Source organism: Ranitomeya variabilis, chromosome 6 (assembly GCF_051348905.1).
Source record: "Ranitomeya variabilis isolate aRanVar5 chromosome 6, aRanVar5.hap1, whole genome shotgun sequence".
Classification (NCBI taxonomy): domain Eukaryota; kingdom Metazoa; phylum Chordata; class Amphibia; order Anura; family Dendrobatidae; genus Ranitomeya; species Ranitomeya variabilis.
In genome coordinates, this window is record NC_135237.1 from 415,266,050 (window position 1) to 415,284,863 (window position 18,814).

At 45.3% G+C, this 18,814-nt stretch overlaps 1 protein-coding gene across 2 annotated transcripts in view; it reads right to left on the bottom strand.

Moving 5' to 3' along the window:
* Positions 1–2,417, bottom strand: part of TGIF1 (TGFB induced factor homeobox 1) — a 58,194-nt gene extending 55,777 nt beyond the window's left edge. Inside the window, exon 1 of one of the 2 annotated variants that reach the window (XM_077270294.1) lies at positions 2,210–2,417. Coding sequence is in view for 1 of the 2 variants with exons in the window: in XM_077270293.1 (XP_077126408.1) it covers positions 2,210–2,297 (88 nt within the window). In the remaining variant the exon portion in view is untranslated. The remainder of the gene's footprint in view (positions 1–2,209) is intronic. The other variant, XM_077270293.1, reaches the window with a different exon arrangement.
* Positions 2,418–18,814: the final 16,397 nt, after the last annotated feature.

Here is an 18,814-nt window from a genome sequence, read left to right on the forward strand (position 1 = left end):
CCTGTGCTGCATTATATTCTATGGGGCTGGCTGCATTCCATTCTATGGGCCTCTGCTGCATTATATTCTATGGGGCTGTGCTGCATTATATTCTATGGGGCTGTGCTGCATTATATTCTATGGGGCTGTGCTGCATTCCATTCTATGGGGCTGTGCTACATTCCATTCTATGGGGCTGTGCTACATTCCATTCTAGGGGGCTGTGCTGCATTCCATTCTAGGGGGCTGTGCTGTATTACAGTCTATGGGGGCTGTGCTGTATTACATTCTATGGGGGCTGAGCTGTAATGCTGGATACAGCTGTAATTATATGTTATATAGTCGTGTTACACTCCTCTCACTTCTTGTAGCCTACAAGTGTACAAAGATATTATACAGTCACCATGTGACAAGTGGGCCTGTGTGACTTCAAATGCCAGGGCTGAATTTTAGTCCCAGTCCGGCCCTGGCTACATTGTTATCAGAATCGGTGTTCTCAAGACACCCATACTGATAAGGCTAGGTTCACATTGCGTTAGGGCAATCCATTTAATGGATTCGTTAAATGGATGCGCTAACAATGAGCCTCAAATTGTATTTTTCCGATCGCGTTAATGCATGGTTGCATTGCATCGACCTGCGTTAGCAATAGAGTTCTATGCAGCGCGAATGCTTCCATTTGCTGTATCGGACCCAAAAATGTGGTAGTCCATGTTGGAAGATGAGTCACAAAATAACGGACCATCGCTAATGCATGCCGATTTTGACATGCGTTAGGATCCATTATACTAATGGAAGTCTATGGGTGCGTTAGCGGATCCGCTACATTGCGTTAGTGCCGCTTAGAAATGGATCTGTTAAACAGATTGCCCTAACGCGATGTGAACCTAGCCTAAGAGTTGTGACCGAGCACAAAGTTGCTGCCTCCGTCACTTACCCCAGCAGGCCTTGGGTATCATTAGAAATATTGGTCTTGAAGTAAATATTGCTTTCCTCCATCCAGGGTAATATATCCCATCTGGAGCTTGGGACGGGGACAGAATGGGCCTGTGTGATTTCAAGTGCCAGAGCTGAATTTCAGCCCCAGTCCGTACCTGATGCCGCCCCAATCACTTGTATTAAGCTGCAATGTAACAGCAACACATAGTGAACTTTGGGCAAAGTCTCTGTACTCGTAACCTTAGTTTTTAGATCCCACTCCTTTCCAAGTGCCAGAAAACTACACCACGTTCTACATACAATTGGTGCAAACTACACTGAGAAAGAGGTCTGTAACCATGGTTACACTATGCCAGCATTTGGCCTTATTTATAATTTTTCTGGTTAACCAATAAAGGTTTGTTTCTTTTAATAAATTTATATAGGCACTATTCAAAACAGAATCTTTGACTTCACAGTTTACAGGTGAAAAACATTTATTCTATATGTATTACCTGTAAAGAAAAAAAAAAATAATAAAATATCCAAAAAACACCTGATAAACACCAAAGTGTAGAGTATTAAAAACAAGTTGTAGATACTCCCATGTGACTCAGGGTGTTTGCCTGCACCCACTGCAACTGTTTGGACATTTTATTTAAACCAAAGTGTGTATTTAAAAAAGAAAGAAAAAAAAAAAAAAAAAAAAAAAAAGGGGGGGGGGGGGGGGGGGGGGGAGAAAGTAAATTCCTACTGAATTCCAGCCAAGATCTGGCTTCAGCGGGTTGGCATGCAGTTCTCCAAATCTAACAATATGACAGGTGTTTGTGCAGAAGAACCTGGTTTTTGGGTCTGACTAATCCTCTGAGTCAGAGTTCCAGCAGGTGAAGAGCGGAGGAATTCGATCTCCAGTAATAGTCTTCTCACAGCCCTAAATGCTAACCCCACTATAGCGGAAAACAACTGCAGTCAAGAAGTGACAGTAGAAGGGAACTAATGACTCAGCTGGTAGGAGTCAGCCTTCATTTCCTGGAGGTACTGCTGTCATTTCAGTGACTGGCTACACACATCAATAAAGATCTACATGCAAAATCATTGTTAATGTGCAAGAAACTTTCCATTCAGCAGTAACGTCCTAGGAACACCTGGAAATTCACACTGTGTGTCTGACAGGTGTAATGAGAAAGATTAGCACTCATAATTTGTGAACCCCCCTCCAGGTTACCAATACTGAAACAAAATACTTATGTGGAGCCAATGTATTTTATACACTCATAGCCTTATAAATTACCATGTATGCGTTCATACACACCTGATTTGAATTTGTGCCATATCACGATCATCTGTTTTTCACAGCTCAGGAGATCTGACCCACAGTCCTTGCTTGGGCCACAAAACATGGATATGTGAATGCAGCCTTATGTAGTTCAATTTCCTGTCTCCTAGAGTTCATTAGGCTAGGGGCAACACTCAAGATGCAGATCCTGATGCAACAATTTAACCCCTTAGGCCACGTGCACACGTGCAGTATTTTTACCTCAGTATTTGTAAGCCAAAACCAGGAGTGGAACAATCAGAGGAAAAGTATAATAGAAATCCGACCACTTCTGTATTTATCACCCACTCCTGGTTTTGGCTTATAGATACTGAGGTAAAACACTCACCAAATACTCAACGTTTGCACATGGCCTTAGCTACCGCTGTCAATTATTAATGTGGCATTTAAGAGGTTGGAAATGGGTGGGAGGTGTCCCTTTGAACATCTCTCAGCCCACCTACAATGTGATTGTGGGGTGCAGATGGCATTGTCATGGCAGTTGAGGTCTACTAAAGATCCACGTGTCTGCCACATGCTATGGCATAGCATAGAAGATCAGTAATTTTACAATTCACTGCAACACTACAGTATTGCACAAGTGATCACAGGTTCAACTCCCCTTGGGAACAATTTAAAAAAAAATTAAAAATGCAGAATGACTGTTTGCTGCGTCCTGCTGACTGCGTCCTGCTGACTCACCTGCGCTGCGTCCAAAACGCTGCGTTCTACATTAGAAGCACAGTGGATGGGATCTATAGAAATATCATGCTCACCATGCTTTTATTTAGCATTGGGTAAACTCACCCGCGGTGTGAGTTTACGAGCCGCAGCATGTTAGTTATTAGCAGTGGAGATACCAGTCTCCACAACAGAAATTTCCACTATAGATATGTATTGGATGCGGTAAATCCACACGGTTCAGTGAACACATGTGGATTTATCTGCGTGATTAGAGCATAGCGGTTTGGACGCAGAAGAAATACACAGTGTTCAAAGCACGCCTGCTTCCTGATCGTGGACACATAACCTTAGGGTGCGTGCCCATGATCAGGAATAGGAGGACTACATTAGAAGCACAGTGGTGGGATTAATAGAAATCCCATGCCAGCTGTGCTTCAATCCCTGTAGCAGAGACTCTACGTATTTTGACCAATAGAATGTCATTACATGTGGTAAATCCGTATGTACTAACACACGGTAATTAGAACGCAGTGTTTTGGACTCAGCAAAAATACCCTGCGTCCAAAACACTACTGTTCCTGATCGCGGGCATATAGCCTAAATTATCTACAGGACCATTAGTTTCCTATGCTTCAGAATTGTAATGTATCCATAAAGTCCATATTCATATTTTTTTTCATGTGGAATACACCTGAGAAAAAATACATAGATCTGCACTGCCTCATTGAAGTACGGTACATTGGTCCGAGTGCAATCTTTTTTTTTCATATTGCACTCGTCCAGCGAACCCTAACTCACATTAACATAATGGGGCAGGTGAGTTTCATTGCTCCTTTCATTTGGTGTGGGTGCTGTGTGGCGGCCATTGTTGCGGTGGTTTTGTGCTGGTGGGGTGGCACGGTCAGGAGTCATGGGGACTTTGCCTTGCAGCATGGGCGCTGTAAGGAACAAGGCCGTCCACCCTGACAATTCATTGTTGCTGCAGCGGTGGTCGGCGCACGGCTCCGCTCCATTGGAGCGATAGGGACCCACTATGAGGTGTGACGTGGCAGTGAGCTTCATACAGTCTGATCAGAATGTTAAACTAAGAACCTCATGTTCAGTTATATATTTTTGCCTAGCGGCATTAGATCAATGTATGTTTTTTGGAGGTGCGGTTCATGCTCTTTTTCAGCACATTAATATATGAGTGCTTGATTACCTAGAAGCTATAGAAAGGGCAGCACAAGAAGGAATGACAGACATGAGTGGTGTGTTACGACTACTCATTATGTTTTCTAGATGCAGAATTGTTCAGTTTTATTTCTGGCCTCTCATCAATGACTTCTTAATAATGTCCTGAGAAATCATTAATATCACTTGTCTAATGAACAGTTAGATTCATGTGTAATAAAATGTCCTTTGGATGTAATTTTTGCAGCCAGGAAATGTCTCGACTATGCAGCATCTTCATAATAATGTGTATTAGTGGGAGCTTATGTCTACTGTACCGATGTAAATGAAAAAAAAATAGCAATGAAAGATCTATTTGCCTAGTTTTCTGTTAAAGAGAAGCTGTTAGTGTAAAGCCCCCGTCACACATAGCGAGATCGCTAGCGAGATCGCTGCTGAGTCACAAGTTTTGTGACGCAACAGCGACCTCAGTAGCGATCTCGCTATGTGTGACACGTACCAGCGATCAGGCCCCTGCTGCGAGATCGCTGGTCGTGTCGGAATGGCCTGGGCCGTTTTTTGGTCGTTGAGTTCCCGCTGACATCGCTGAATCGGTGTGTGTGACACCGATCCAGCGATGTCTTCACTGGTAACCAGGGTAAACATCGGGTTACTAAGCGCAGGGCCGCGCTTAGTAACCTGATGTTTACCCTGGTTACCAGCGTAAATGTAAAAAAAAACAAACAGTACATACTCACCATCTGATGTCCGTCAGGTCCCTTGCCGTCTGCTTCCCGCTCTGACTGAGTGCCGCCGTACAGTGAGAGCACAGCACAGCAGTGACGTCACCGCTGTGCTGTACTTTCACTTTCACTTTGCGGCGCTCAGTCAGTGTGGCAAGCAGACGGCAAGGGACCTGACGGACATCAGATGGTGAGTATGTACTGTTTGTTTTTTTTTACATTTACGCTGGTAACCAGGGTAAACATCGGGTTACTAAGCGTGGCCCTGCGCTTAGTAACCCGATGTTTACCCTGGTTACTCGGGTGCTGCAGGGGGACTTCGGCATCGTTGAAGACAGTTTCAACGATGCCGAAGTTGTTCCCCTGATCGTTGGTCGCTGGAGAGAGCTGTCTGTGTGACAGCTCCCCAGCGACCACACAATGACTTACCAACGATCACGGCCAGGTCGTATCGCTGGTCGTGATCGTTGGTAAATCGCTATGTGAGACGGGGCCTTAAGAGTCTGTACACTAAGCACAGCATACTATAAAGGACCTAGCCGTAAAAAAACAGTTGTACCTTTAGGTCATGTTTCCATGTAGGGTAAATACTGCATATTTTACCTGCTGATATTTTTTGTGAGCAGAAAATCTTCTCTGTTTAATTGTTCGAGAAGTGGATGTAATTTCATGGAAACTGCCCATTTTGCGCCTAATGACTCTGCTGAACTGTGCATTATTTATTCATCTTTTCTCTATAGACTTCTATAGGAAGACTGAAAAAATTGCATGTAAAAATACATAAAAAAAATCACAATTGCGTTTTTTTAACTACAGAGTCAACACTTTTCTGTACTAAACAACACATTAAAAACGCTGCAACAAAAACGTATCAAATAAAAACTAAAAACACATTAAAATACCTTCAAAAATGCAATCAGGGAAGATTGCATATGCTGTAAATTCCTGCATCTAATGTGCACCAAAAAAAGAAAGCAAAAACAAGCAGCAAAATCACACCAAAACCTACTTTTTATAAGCAGCTTTTTTACTGCCAAGAGAGCAGGTTTTTCCTGCAGGAAAAAAAAGCCTCAAAAGCGTAACGTGTGAACATAGCCTTAGTGTTTTAGGCTTTGGGTTGTATGCCCACAATGCTATGTATTTTTGCGGGGTCAAAAACGCAGCGTCTTAGGCAGGCGTCAAACTACAGAGTTTTACAGACGTATGAGACGCATTGCACACGGACCAATGATTTTCTATGAGGCAGCTCCTATCTGCCGTATATTTCTCGGCCGTATTTTACGACCATAGAAAATCGCAGCATGCTGCGTTTGTCAGCGTATTGCGCAAAAAATCCGTCAATGAAAGTCTATGGGGGCGAGAAAAATACGGATTACACACGGACCATCAGTGTGACTTGTGAGAAATACCCACCGGTGTTCTAGAGAAAAGCCGGTAATTCAGCGCGGTGTACAGTAAAATCACACTGACAGGTTAGAATAGAATAGATCAAATAAATGTCTACACATAGTATAGGTAGATATATATATATATATATATATATATATATATATATATATATATATATATATATATATATCATTGAGACACACATATATATATATATATATATTTATATTTCATACAGAGCTAGATAGCAGAAAAGCCAGTAATTCAGTTGCCGGCTTTTGCTATCTCCTTATCAAACCTGACAGGATATGAGACATGGTTTACATACAGTAAACCATTTCATATCCCTTTTTTTACATATTCCTCACTAACAATGTTAGTAGAGTCTGTGTGCAAAATGTGGGGGCTCTAGCTGTTAAAATAAAAGGTTAAAGGAAAGGTGCCGCATTTTATTTTTTGTATTAAAAATAATTGTTTATATAAACAATTATTTTTCATACAAACTTCCTTTTTTTAACTTTAACATTTTTTTTATTATTAATTTTTTTTTAAGCCACTGGGCGCCGCCATTTTGCTTTGCAGGAGTGTAAGTGAAGCTGCACGTCACTTACACTCTGCATTTACGGCAGCCCAGGGCATAGAGATCTGCGGTCGGCTCCCGACTCTATACCTAGCATTATAAGCTGCTTTCTGCTCTGGTCTGGCCACGCCCCCTGAGCCGTCCTGCACAGCAGAGGCAGGAGATCAGCGCCATCTTCCTGGAGCTCACACTGCAGCTGTGAGCTCCAGCTACCAGGATAATCGCAGGAGCCCTGCAGCTATAGGAGGAGGAGGAGAAGACCAAGGAGGGGAGGGAGAAGAAAGGACTCAGCAGGGACCGTAAGTATCAGTGGGGAGGGGGAGAGGGAATCTATTCCTATCCCTTGTGGTGCTGACTCTGAGCAGTGTATCTCCTCCCATGTGTGTTACTGTGCTGACTGTGTATCTAATCCTCTCCTGTGTGATACTGACTGAGCTGTGTATCTAATCCTCTCCTGTGTGATACTGACTGAGCTGTGTATCTAATCCTCTCCTGTGTGATACTGACTGAGCTGTGTATCTAATCCTCTCCTGTGTGATACTGACTGAGCTGTGTATCTAATCCTCTCCTGTGTGATAGTCTGCTGAGCCATGTATCTAATCCTTTCCTGTGTGATACTGTGCTGAGCTGTGTATCTAATCCTCTCCTGTGTGATACTGTCTGCTGAGCCATGCATCTAATCCTATCCTGTGTGATACTGTGCTGAGCCTTGTATCTAATCCTACCCTGTGTGATACTGTGCTGAGCCGTGTATCTAATCCTCTACTGTGGGATACTGTGTGCTGAGCCATGTATCTAATCCTATCCTGTGTGATACTGACTGAGCTGTGTATCTAATCCTCTCCTGTGTGATACTGACTGAGCTGTGTATCTAATCCTCTCCTGTGTGATACTGACTGAGCTGTGTATCTAATCCTCTCCTGTGTGATACTGTCTGAGCTGTGTATCTAATCCTCTCCTGTGTGATACTGACTGAGCTGTGTATCTAATCCTCTCCTGTGTAATACTGTCTGAGCTGTGTATCTAATCCTCTCCTGTGTGATACTGACTGAGCTGTGTATCTAATCCTCTCCTGTGTGATACTGACTGAGCTGTGTATCTAATCCTCTCCTGTGTGATACTGACTGAGCTGTGTATCTAATCCTCTCCTGTGTGATACTGACTGAGCTGTGTATCTAATCCTCTCCTGTGTGATACTGACTGAGCTGTGTATCTAATCCTCTCCTGTGTGATACTGACTGAGCTGTGTATCTAATCCTCTCCTGTGTGATACTGTCTGAGCTGTGTATCTAATCCTCTCCTGTGTGATACTGTCTGAGCCGTGTATCTAATCCTCTCCTGTGTGATAGTCTGCTGAGCCATGTATCTAATCCTATCCTGTGTGATACTGACTGCTGAGCCATGTATCTAATCCTTTCCTGTGTGATACTGTCTGCTGAGCCATGCATCTAATCCTATCCTGTGTGATACTGTGCTGAGCCGTGTATCTAATCCTACCCTGTGTGATACTGTGCTGAGCCGTGTATCTAATCCTCTACTGTGGGATACTGTGTGCTGAGCCATGTATCTAATCCTATCCTGTGTGATACTGACTGAGCTGTGTATCTAATCCTCTCCTGTGTGATGCCATCTGCTGAGCCATGTATCTAATCCTATCCTATGTGATACTGTGCTGAGCCTTGTATCTAATCCTATCCTGTATGATACTGTCTGAGCTGTGTATCTAATCCTCTCCTGTGTGATAGTCTGCTGAGCCATGTATCTAATCCTATCCTGTGTGATACTGACTGCTGAGCCATGTATCTAATCCTTTCCTGTGTGATACTGTGCTGAGCTGTGTATCTAATCCTCTCCTGTGTGATACTGTCTGCTGAGCCATGCATCTAATCCTATCCTGTGTGATACTGTGCTGAGCCTTGTATCTAATCCTACCCTGTGTGATACTGTGCTGAGCCGTGTATCTAATCCTCTACTGTGGGATACTGTGTGCTGAGCCATGTATCTAATCCTATCCTGTGTGATACTGACTGAGCTGTGTATCTAATCCTCTCCTGTGTGATGCCGTCTGCTGAGCCATGTATCTAATCCTATCCTATGTGATACTGTGCTGAGCCTTGTATCTAATCCTATCCTGTATGATACTGTCTGAGCTGTGTATCTAATCCTCTCCTGTGTGATAGTCTGCTGAGCCATGTATCTAATCCTATCCTGTGTGATACTGACTGCTGAGCCATGTATCTAATCCTTTCCTGTGTGATACTGTGCTGAGCTGTGTATCTAATCCTCTCCTGTGTGATACTGTCTGCTGAGCCATGCATCTAATCCTATCCTGTGTGATACTGTGCTGAGCCTTGTATCTAATCCTACCCTGTGTGATACTGTGCTGAGCCGTGTATCTAATCCTCTACTGTGGGATACTGTGTGCTGAGCCATGTATCTAATCCTATCCTGTGTGATACTGACTGAGCTGTGTATCTAATCCTCTCCTGTGTGATGCCGTCTGCTGAGCCATGTATCTAATCATATCATATGTGATACTGTGCTGAGCCTTGTATCTAATCCTATCCTGTATGATACTGACTGAGCTGTGTATCTAATCCTCTCCTATGCAGTCCTCTCCCTCGTTATGTGTGATCTATATGGCGGCGTTCTGTGAGAAGTATATGGCGGTACTATGTGATGTATATGGCGGTATTATGTTTGATATATATGGCGGTATTATGTGTGATCTATATGGCGATATGTGAGAACACTGGTGGTATTATGTGAGATCTATATGACGGTATTGTGTGAAGTATATTGTGGTATTGTGTGCTCTGTATTATGTGTGCTCTATATGGCGGTATTATGTGTGCTCAATATGGCGGTATTATGTGTGCTCTATAAGGCGGTATTATGTGTGCTCTATATGGCGGTATTATGCGAGATCTATATGGCGGTATGCTCTATATGGCGGTATTATGAGTGATCTATATGGCGGTATTATGTGAGAACACTATGGAAGTATTATCTGCAGAAAGGGGACCAAATCTAGGGTGGTTCCGGTTGAGCAGCTGCACGCGGGTCTGGGGTAATAGAGGGGGCAGTATGACCTCCAGTTAGGTGCCTTCAGGGGAGGGCTGGTAAGGCAGCTGAAGAGAGGGGTCTCATGTTTATCGTTACTATATGGCTACATTTCCTTCCCAGCATCACCCCGGACTGCGCCTGTCACCTCGCTTTCACACATCGCCAGGACAGGATCTGAGGAGGGGAATGGGGTCTTTGCATGCAATGCCTGGATCAGAACAGGCCATCAATCAGCAGAAATGTTTCCTGGATTTCTGAGGAGACGGTCCATCCATGTGTATAAAAGACAGCGCTCTATGTACAATCCCTGGCTGCTCTGCGCACCAAACAGGGTGCCCCCCATAGACCAGCACACTGCTCTCCTGAAATACTCTGTGCTGCTGTCACCCTGCTCCCTCCACCATATATCTCCCAGAATCCTTGCTGCCTGCCATCTTCGGTGACTGTCTACTTGTCAGTATAACTTTGCAGTCACCAACAAAATGGCTGCACACTGTGTTCCTGAATCCTCTCATCCCCTAGCAAACACCAGAAGGGGAGGAGAGGAGTGACATCATACCCATGTCAGCAGACTCAGCCCATAATTACTGCAGTGCAGTAATGTGAGCTAGTTGTACACTAGGTTTTTGTCAAATTTCATTAGCTGCTCCCCCTAGTGTTTAAAAGTGGAAATGCCAAACCTTTTAAAATTATTTTTCATATTTTACTAAATTAAAAACAAATGATAATATTTTTTAAGAAAATGTAAACATTAATTCTTTACATTTTTTCAATCGCTGGAAAATTTTTTTTTTTGATGGCACCTTCCCTTTAAATCACGGAAAAAAACTGGCGTGGGTTCCCGCGCAATTTTCTCCGCCAGAGTGGGAAAGCCAGTGACTGAGGGCAGATATTAATAACCTACAGAGGGACCATGGATATTAGCCCCCCCTGGCTAAAAACATCTGCCCCCAGTCACCCCAGAAGATGCGCCTATTCTGGCACTTAGCCACTCTCTTCTCACTCCCGAGTAGCGGTGGGATATGGGGTAATAAAGGGTTAATGTCACCTTGCTATTGTAAGGTGACATTAAGCCTGGTTAATAATGGAGAGGTGTCAATAAGACACCTATCTATTATTAATCCAATAATATTAAAGGGTTAATAAAACACACACACATTAAGAATAAAATATTTTATTGAAATAAAAACACACATGGGGTTGTAAAATCTTTATTATACACTTAAGCCACCTGAAGACCCTCGTTCTGTAAAAGAACAAAAAGAAAAAAGCAACAATATCCCATACCTTTCCAGCGTGCAGTCATGTCCCACGCTGTAAATCCATCTGAAGGGGTTAAATAATTTTACAACCAGGAGCCTGCTAATGCAGCTGTGCTCCTGGCTGTAAAATCTGGGGAATGAATGGAATGCAGGGGAACGTAGCATCGTAGATTTGCGGTGCTGCGCCCCCTGCTGGTATAAACTCATATGAACTCTAGCATGAAAAAATAGAAAAATTCCCACGTTAGAGTTCATATGAGTTTATACCAGCAGGGGGCGCAGCACCGCAAATCTACGATGCTACGTTCCCCTGCATTCCATTCATTCCCCCGTTTTTACAGTCAGGAGCACAGCTGCATTAGCAGACTCCTGGCTGTAAAATTATTTAACCCCTTCAGATGGATTTACAGCGTGGGACGTGACTGAGCGCCGGAAAGGTATGGGATATTGTTGCTTTTTTATTTTTGTTCTTTTACAGAACGAGGGTCTTCAGGTGGCTTAAGTGTACAATAAAGATTTTACAACCCATGTGTGTTTTTATTTCAATAAAATATGTTATTCTTAATGTGTGTGTACTATTAATCCTTTAACCCCTCTCTGACCTTAGACGTACTATCCCGTCGAGGTGACCTGGGCCTATCTGACCCTCGACGGGATAGTACGTCATGCCCTTTAATGCGATACCGCAACTTAAGTCGCGGTGATCGCATTAAAATTCAGACGCCATCTTACCTTAGGGAAGATGTTGTTGGCATCCAGGGCTCTGTCACCGCCCACCCGGTCTCCCGATCGCTGTGATTTGCTGTTCAATTATGAACAGCCAATCACAGCCATTCTCATTGTTTCAGCCAATCGGAGCGGCTGAAACAATGAGGTCACAGGCTAGGACCGAGTACCGATGTTCTCGATCCTAGGTCCGGTGCCTGGCAACGCCAGGCACCGGCAAAAACACCCCGGATTGGCGCGATTGCATCGATCGCGCCAATCGCAGGGCACAGCGCGATATTACCGCACTGTGCCCTGCCGGAACCTGCGTGGACCGGTGCTCAAATAGCACCGATCCTAGGCTAGAACCTAGCACAGGCCCAGCAGGGCCTGCAGGAGCTGATTGGCGCGATCGATGTCATCATCGATCGCGCCAATCACAGGGCACAGTGGCGGTCACGCTGTGACTGCTGTGTGACCTGGCTGTGACCTGCCTAGGATCGGAGCTAACAGCTCCGATCCTAGGCAGGTCACAGCCAGGTCACCAGCAGTTGCCAGGGTGACCAGGAAAGCTCTGATTGGTGGGATCGATGTTATGGTCGATCCCACCAATCACAGGTCACAGCAGCGGTATGACCGCTCTGTGACCTGTCTGTCACCTGTCTGACCTGTGTATGACCGCTCTGCAGGGGTCCTCACTCTAGCTGAGGATTCCTACAGAGCGGTCATACTGCTGGCTCTCCATGCTGGATTTTGTGCCTGGATCTCCCTGCTGGATCTCCCTGCTGTGCTGGGTATTGTGGTGCCACAGCAGCCTGTAGCACCACAATCTCTGATAAAGAAAGAAGACAACTAAACGTAAGTTTTATCCCTGATCCCTGGCCAATCCCCCTTCATCCACCCCAATCCCCACATCCACCCCAATCCCCCCCTTCCCCCTCTTTTAACCCCCCTCCACCCCCATTTGCGCCGCCTCCGTGCGCACATTTAGTAGCCGCCGAGCGTTAATTGGTGACGCAGTTCACCGATCAACGCTCGTGCTCGCTTTTTTCCTCAGCCCCCTTTGCGCCAACTCCGTACACACATCCCGCAGCCGCCAAACTTTGATAAGTGACACAGTTCACTTATCCGAGTTTGTGCCTGCCGTTTTCCTTTTTATTTTCACCCCCCTGTTATGGACCTGGTGGTTAGGAGCACCTGGAATGACCTGATGAGTAAACTCAAAAAACGGAACTAGCTCTGGGGAAGTGGGAACTCTGCTGACCGCAAACTCTACTCCTATCGCACACACTAGAAATAGCCGTGGAGCGTACCTAACTCTCCCTAGATGCCTCTTCACAGCCTAAGAGCTAACTACCCCTAAAGATAGAAATATAAGCCTAACCTTGCCTCAGAGATATTTCCCCAAAGGTAAAGGCAGCCCCTCCACATATATTGACTGTGAGTTAAGAGGAAAGTCACAAACACAGGAATGAAACAGGTTTTAGCATAGGAGGCCAGACTTACTAAATAGTCAGAGGATAGAAAAGAATACTATGCGGTCAGCATAAAAAAACTACAAAACCATCATGATAGCAAGCTGGACAAGAATTTAGCAGAGCTAAGAAATAAATATATTCAGGCAGCAGTAACAACAAATGAACCAGCAGGGACTTGGCTTCTGCTGGAGTAGACAGGTCCTCAGAGAAGTCCAAGAGAGATCTGAACCAATTCTGATACATTGACAGCTGGCATCAGGTAACGATCTGAGTGGAGTTAAATAGGGAAGAAGCATAGCAACATAACGAGAGCAGCTGATAAAGTCAACCTAGTGACCAGCAGTTCCGCTCGAAGCCACCAGAGGTAGCCCAAGAGCAGAACTAACCAAAGTACCATTCGTGACCACAGGAGGGAGTCCGAGAACGGAATTCACAACACCCCCCTTTGCGCCACCTGACTACAACCGTACGTTTTGATCACTGATCCCTGCCCAATCCCCACATCCAGCCCCATCCCCCTTCCCCCTCTTTTTACCTCCCTACACCCCCCTTTGCACCTCCTTCCGTGCGCCCATTTAACAGCCGCCGAGCGTTCATTGGTGAAGTAGTTCACCGATCAACTCTCGCGCTCGCTTTTTTCCCTCAGCCCTTTGCGCAACCTCCGTACACACATCCCGCAGCCGCCAAACTTTGATAAGTGACGCAGTTCACTTATCAGAGTTTGTGCCTGCAGTTTTCCTTTTTTTTTTACCCCCTTTGTGCCACCTGACTACAAACGTACGTTTTGATCACTTATCCCTGCCCAATCCACACATCCACCCCCATCTCCCTTCCCCCTCTTTTTACCCCCTCCACCCCCCTTTGCACCTCCTTCCGTGCGCCCATTTAACAGCCGCCGAGCGCTCATTGGTGACGTAGTTCAACTCTCGCTCTCGCTTTTTTTTCCCTCAGCCCCTTTGCGCAACCTCCGTACACACATCCCGTAGCTGCCAAACTTTGATAAGTGACGCAGTTCACTTATCAGAGTTTGTGCTTGCCGTTTTCTTTTTTTTTTTTTTTTCACCCCCCTTGCCCGACCCCCGTGCGTACATCAAGCAGCCGCCAAACTTTGATAAGTGAAACAGTTCACTTATCAGAGCTGGGCCTGCTGTTTTAGACACTTTTACTTTTTTTTGTCATCTCCGTGCCACATCCAGCAGCCGCCGAATTTTGATAAGTGGCGCAAGTTCACTTATCAGAGCTAGGGCCTGCTGTTTTAGACTTTTCTTTTCACAGTTTTTTTTTCTCCTTTTAGCGTTTTCTTTTGGGATAATAGTTTGCACAAATCACTATCCCCCCCACACATACACATACAGTTATCAATAAAGTACACCCAAGCACCATATTCACACAAAAATGTCCCGCTCATCCTGTTCGCCCCAACAGCGCTATTCATTGGAGGAGGCATATTCTTTCCTTGCCTCCGACACTGATAGCGAGGGAGAGGATCCCACTTTTCTTTACTTTTCCGATTCTTCATCCTCATCCTCTTCTTCCTCCTCCTCCTCCTCCTCCTCATCTTCCTCCTCGGGTCCTGCGGAACCACCACGCAGACGCCCCAGGACAGAAGATGAGGCAGCGCCCACCATTCCTGAACCAGCGCTCCCCATTGCGGACCCCATATGGACCTCGCCCCCCGAAAATTACAAGCCACTGATTCCTGATTTTGTGGCAGAATCAGGAATCAAGTTTGACACCTCCGGCCTCACAGAAACAGACTTTTTCAAAGTCTTTTTCTCTGAGGATTTTATTAACCTCATGATGGAGCAAACTAATTTGTATGCTCGTCGATTTTTGGAGCAAAACCCCAGTTCATCATTTTCCAACTGATCTCCTGTAGACGCAATTGAAATGATGCAGTTTTGGGGCCTGGTCCTCCGCATGGGGATCGTGAAGAAGCCAGAAATTCGGCAATATTGGAGTGTAGATATTTTATATAACACTCCAGTGTTCCGAATGGTTATGGTTCGGAAGCGTTTTGAGGCCATCCATAAGTTCCTGCATTATTCCGATAATGCACAGTGTCCCGCACGAGATGACCCCAACTTTGATCGTCTGTTCAAAGTTCGGCCGGTCATCGAACACTTCAACAAAAAGTTTTCTGAAGTGTACGTGCCCAAAAGGGACATCTGCGTGGATGAGTCCTTGGTCCATTTTAAGGGGCGGCTCGGATTCCGTCAATACCTGCCCAACAAGAGGGCCAGGTACGGAATCAAACTCTACAAGCTGTGTGAGAGTATCTCAGGGTACATCCACAGGTTTAGAGTGTACGAAGGGAAGGACACCAGGATTGAACCCCCTGAGAGTCCTCCTGTCCTGGGAGTGAGTGGGAAGATTGTGTGGGATTTGGTGCACCCACTGCTAGATAAAGGTTATCACCTCTATACCGATAGCTTTTATACCAGCGTCCCACTCTACAAATCCCTCTCTGCGCGAGGTACCGCAGCCTGCGGTACTGTTCGCAAAAATCAGAGAGGCCTCCCGAAGACGCTACTTGGGCAGATGCTCAGAAAAGGTGAGAGCAGAGCCCAATGTAGCGACCACCTGCTGGTGGTCAAGTACAAGGACAAGAGGGATGTCCTTCTCTTGACCACCATACACGGTGATGGCAGCGCCCTCAGCACTGTACGGGGTACCTCTACACAGGTCTACAAACCGGACTGTGTACTGGGGTACAACAAAAGCATGGGGGTCGTTGATTTCTCTGATGAACTCCTCCAACTGTACAGTGCTTTGAGAAAGGCCAAGGTGTGGTACAAAAAGCTGGCCGTGCACATTGTACAAATGGCAATGCTCAACGCTTTCCTGCTGTCACGATGTGCACGCCACACCGATACGTCGTACCTTCAGTTCCAGGAGGTAGTGGTTAAGGCCCTGATATTTGGCACTCCGGAAGGAGCGGGCCCCAGTACTTCCGGAACTGAAGGTGCTCGTATCGTACCAGGCCAGCATTTTCCGGGGGTGGTCCCGCCAACTGGAAGAAAAGGTAAGCCGCAAAAAAGGTGCCGACTGTGTTACAAAAGGGGAAAACGCAAGGACACCATTTATCAATGCGACACCTGCCCCGACAAACCTGGCCTGTGTATGAAGGATTGCTTCAAATTGTACCACACCTCCATGCACTACTAATTTACTTTACAGGAAACCGTACAGTAGTTCCAAAAAGGGGGCACATCTAGATAAGTTCCTTGGGGGTCTAGGTTCCAAAATGATGTCACTTGTGGGTTTTTTTTTTACTGTTTAGGCACATCAGGAGCTCTGCAAACGGAACATGACAACCGCAGACCATTTAATCAAAGTCTGCATTCCAAAACGCCACTACTTCCCTTTCGAGCCCCAACGTGTGCCTAAACAGTTTTTTCCCTCATATGGGGTACCAGCGTAATCAGGACAATTTGGACAACAACTTCTGATGTCCATTTTCTCCTGTTACCCTTGGGAAAATTAAAAACTGGGGACTAAAAGATAATTTTTGTAGGAAAAAATAGGATTTTTTATTTTCATGCCTGGGCATTATAAACTTTAGTGAAGCACTTGGGGGTTCAAAATTCTCACCAAACACCTAGATAAGTTCCTTAGGGGGTCCAGTTTCCAAAATGGGGTCACTTGTGGGGGGTTTCTACTGTTTAGGCACATCAGGGGCTCTGCAAACGGAACATGATGCCCGCAGAACATTCAATCAAAGTCTGCATTCCAAAACGTCACTACTTCCCTTTCGAGCCCCAACATGTACCCAAACATTAGTTTTCTTCCTCATGTGGGGTACCAGCATACTCAGAACAAACTGGACAACAGCTTTTGGGGTCCAATTTCTCCTGTCACCCTTGGGAAAATTAAAAATTGGGGACTAAAAGATCATTTTTGTGGGAAAAATAGGATTTTTTATTTTCACGCCTGGGCATTCTAAACTTTAGTGAAGCACGTGGGGGTTCAAAATTCTCACCACACACCTAGATAAGTTCCTTAGGGGGTCAAGTTTTCAAAATGGGGTCACATGTGGGGGGTTTCCACTGTTTAGGCACATCAGGGGCTCTGCAAACGCGACATGGTATCCGATCTCATTTCCAGCCAAATTTAGCTTGAAAAAGTCAAACGGAGCTCCTTTCATTCTGAGCCCTGTTGTGCGCCTAAACAGTAGTTCCCCCCCACATATGGGGTATCAGCGTACTCAGGACAAATTGGACAATAACTGTTGGGGTCCAATTTCTCCTGTTACCCTTGGGAAAATAAAAAATTGGGGACTAAACCATCATGTTGGTGGAAAAAATAGGATTTTTTATTTTCACGCCCTGGCGTTATAAACTTCTGTGAAGCACTTGGGGGTTCAAAGAGCTCACCACACATCTAGATAAGTTCCTTAGGGGGTCTAGTTTCCAAAATGGGGTCACTTGTCGGGGGTTTCCACTGTTTAGGCACATAAGGGGCTCTGCAAACACGACATGGCGTCCGATCTCAATTCCAGCCAAATTAAGCTTGAAAAAGTCAAACGGTGCTCCTTTCATTCTGAGCCCTGTTGTGCACCCAAACAGTAGTTCCCCCCACATATGGGGTATCAGCGTACTCAGGACAAATTGGACAACAACTGTTGGGGTCCAATTTCTCCGGTTACCCTTGGGAAAATAAAAAATTGGGGACTAAACCATCATGTTTGTGGAAAAAATAGGATTTTTTATTTTCACGCCCGGGCGTTTTAAACTTCTGTGAAGCACTTGGGGGTTCAAAGTGCTCACCACATATCTAGATAATTTCCTTAGGGGGTCTAGTTTCCAAAACTGGGTCATTTTTGGGGGGTTTTCACTGTTTAGGCACATCAGGTGCTCACCAAATGCGACATGGCGTCCTATCTCAATTCCAGCCAAATTTAGCTTGAAAAAGTCAAATGGCGCTCCTTTCCTTCCGAGTTCTGCCGTGCGCCCAAATAGTGGTTCCCCCCCACATTCTGAGTATCAGTGGACTCAGGACAAATTGACATCAACTTTTGAGGTCCACTTTCTTGTTTTACCCTTGGGAAAATAAAAAAATTGTTGCTGAAATATCTTTTTTGTGACTAAAAAGTAAAATGTTCATTTTTTCCTTCCACGGTGCTTCTGCTCCTGTGAAACACCTGAAGGGTTAATAAACTTGAATGTGGTTTTGAGTACCTTCAGGCCGGCGTCACACTGGCGAGTTTTACGGACGTAAGAGCGCAGAAACTACGTCCGTAAAACTCGCATAACATACGGCACAATTATTCTCAATGGGGCTGCTCCTATTAGCCGTATATTACGGTTCAGTATTATACGGCTTTCTAGGGCCGTACAAAATCGCAGCATGCTGCGTTTGTCAGCGTACTGCGCAAAAAAATCGCCAATGAAAGTCTATGGGGGCGAGAAAAATACGGATTCCATACGGACCAGCAGTGTGACTTGCGAGAAATACGCAGCGCTGTTAGTGAAAAGTCGGTAATTCAATTGCCGGCTTTTCATTTCTCCTGCACAAACCCGACAGGATATGAGACATGGTTT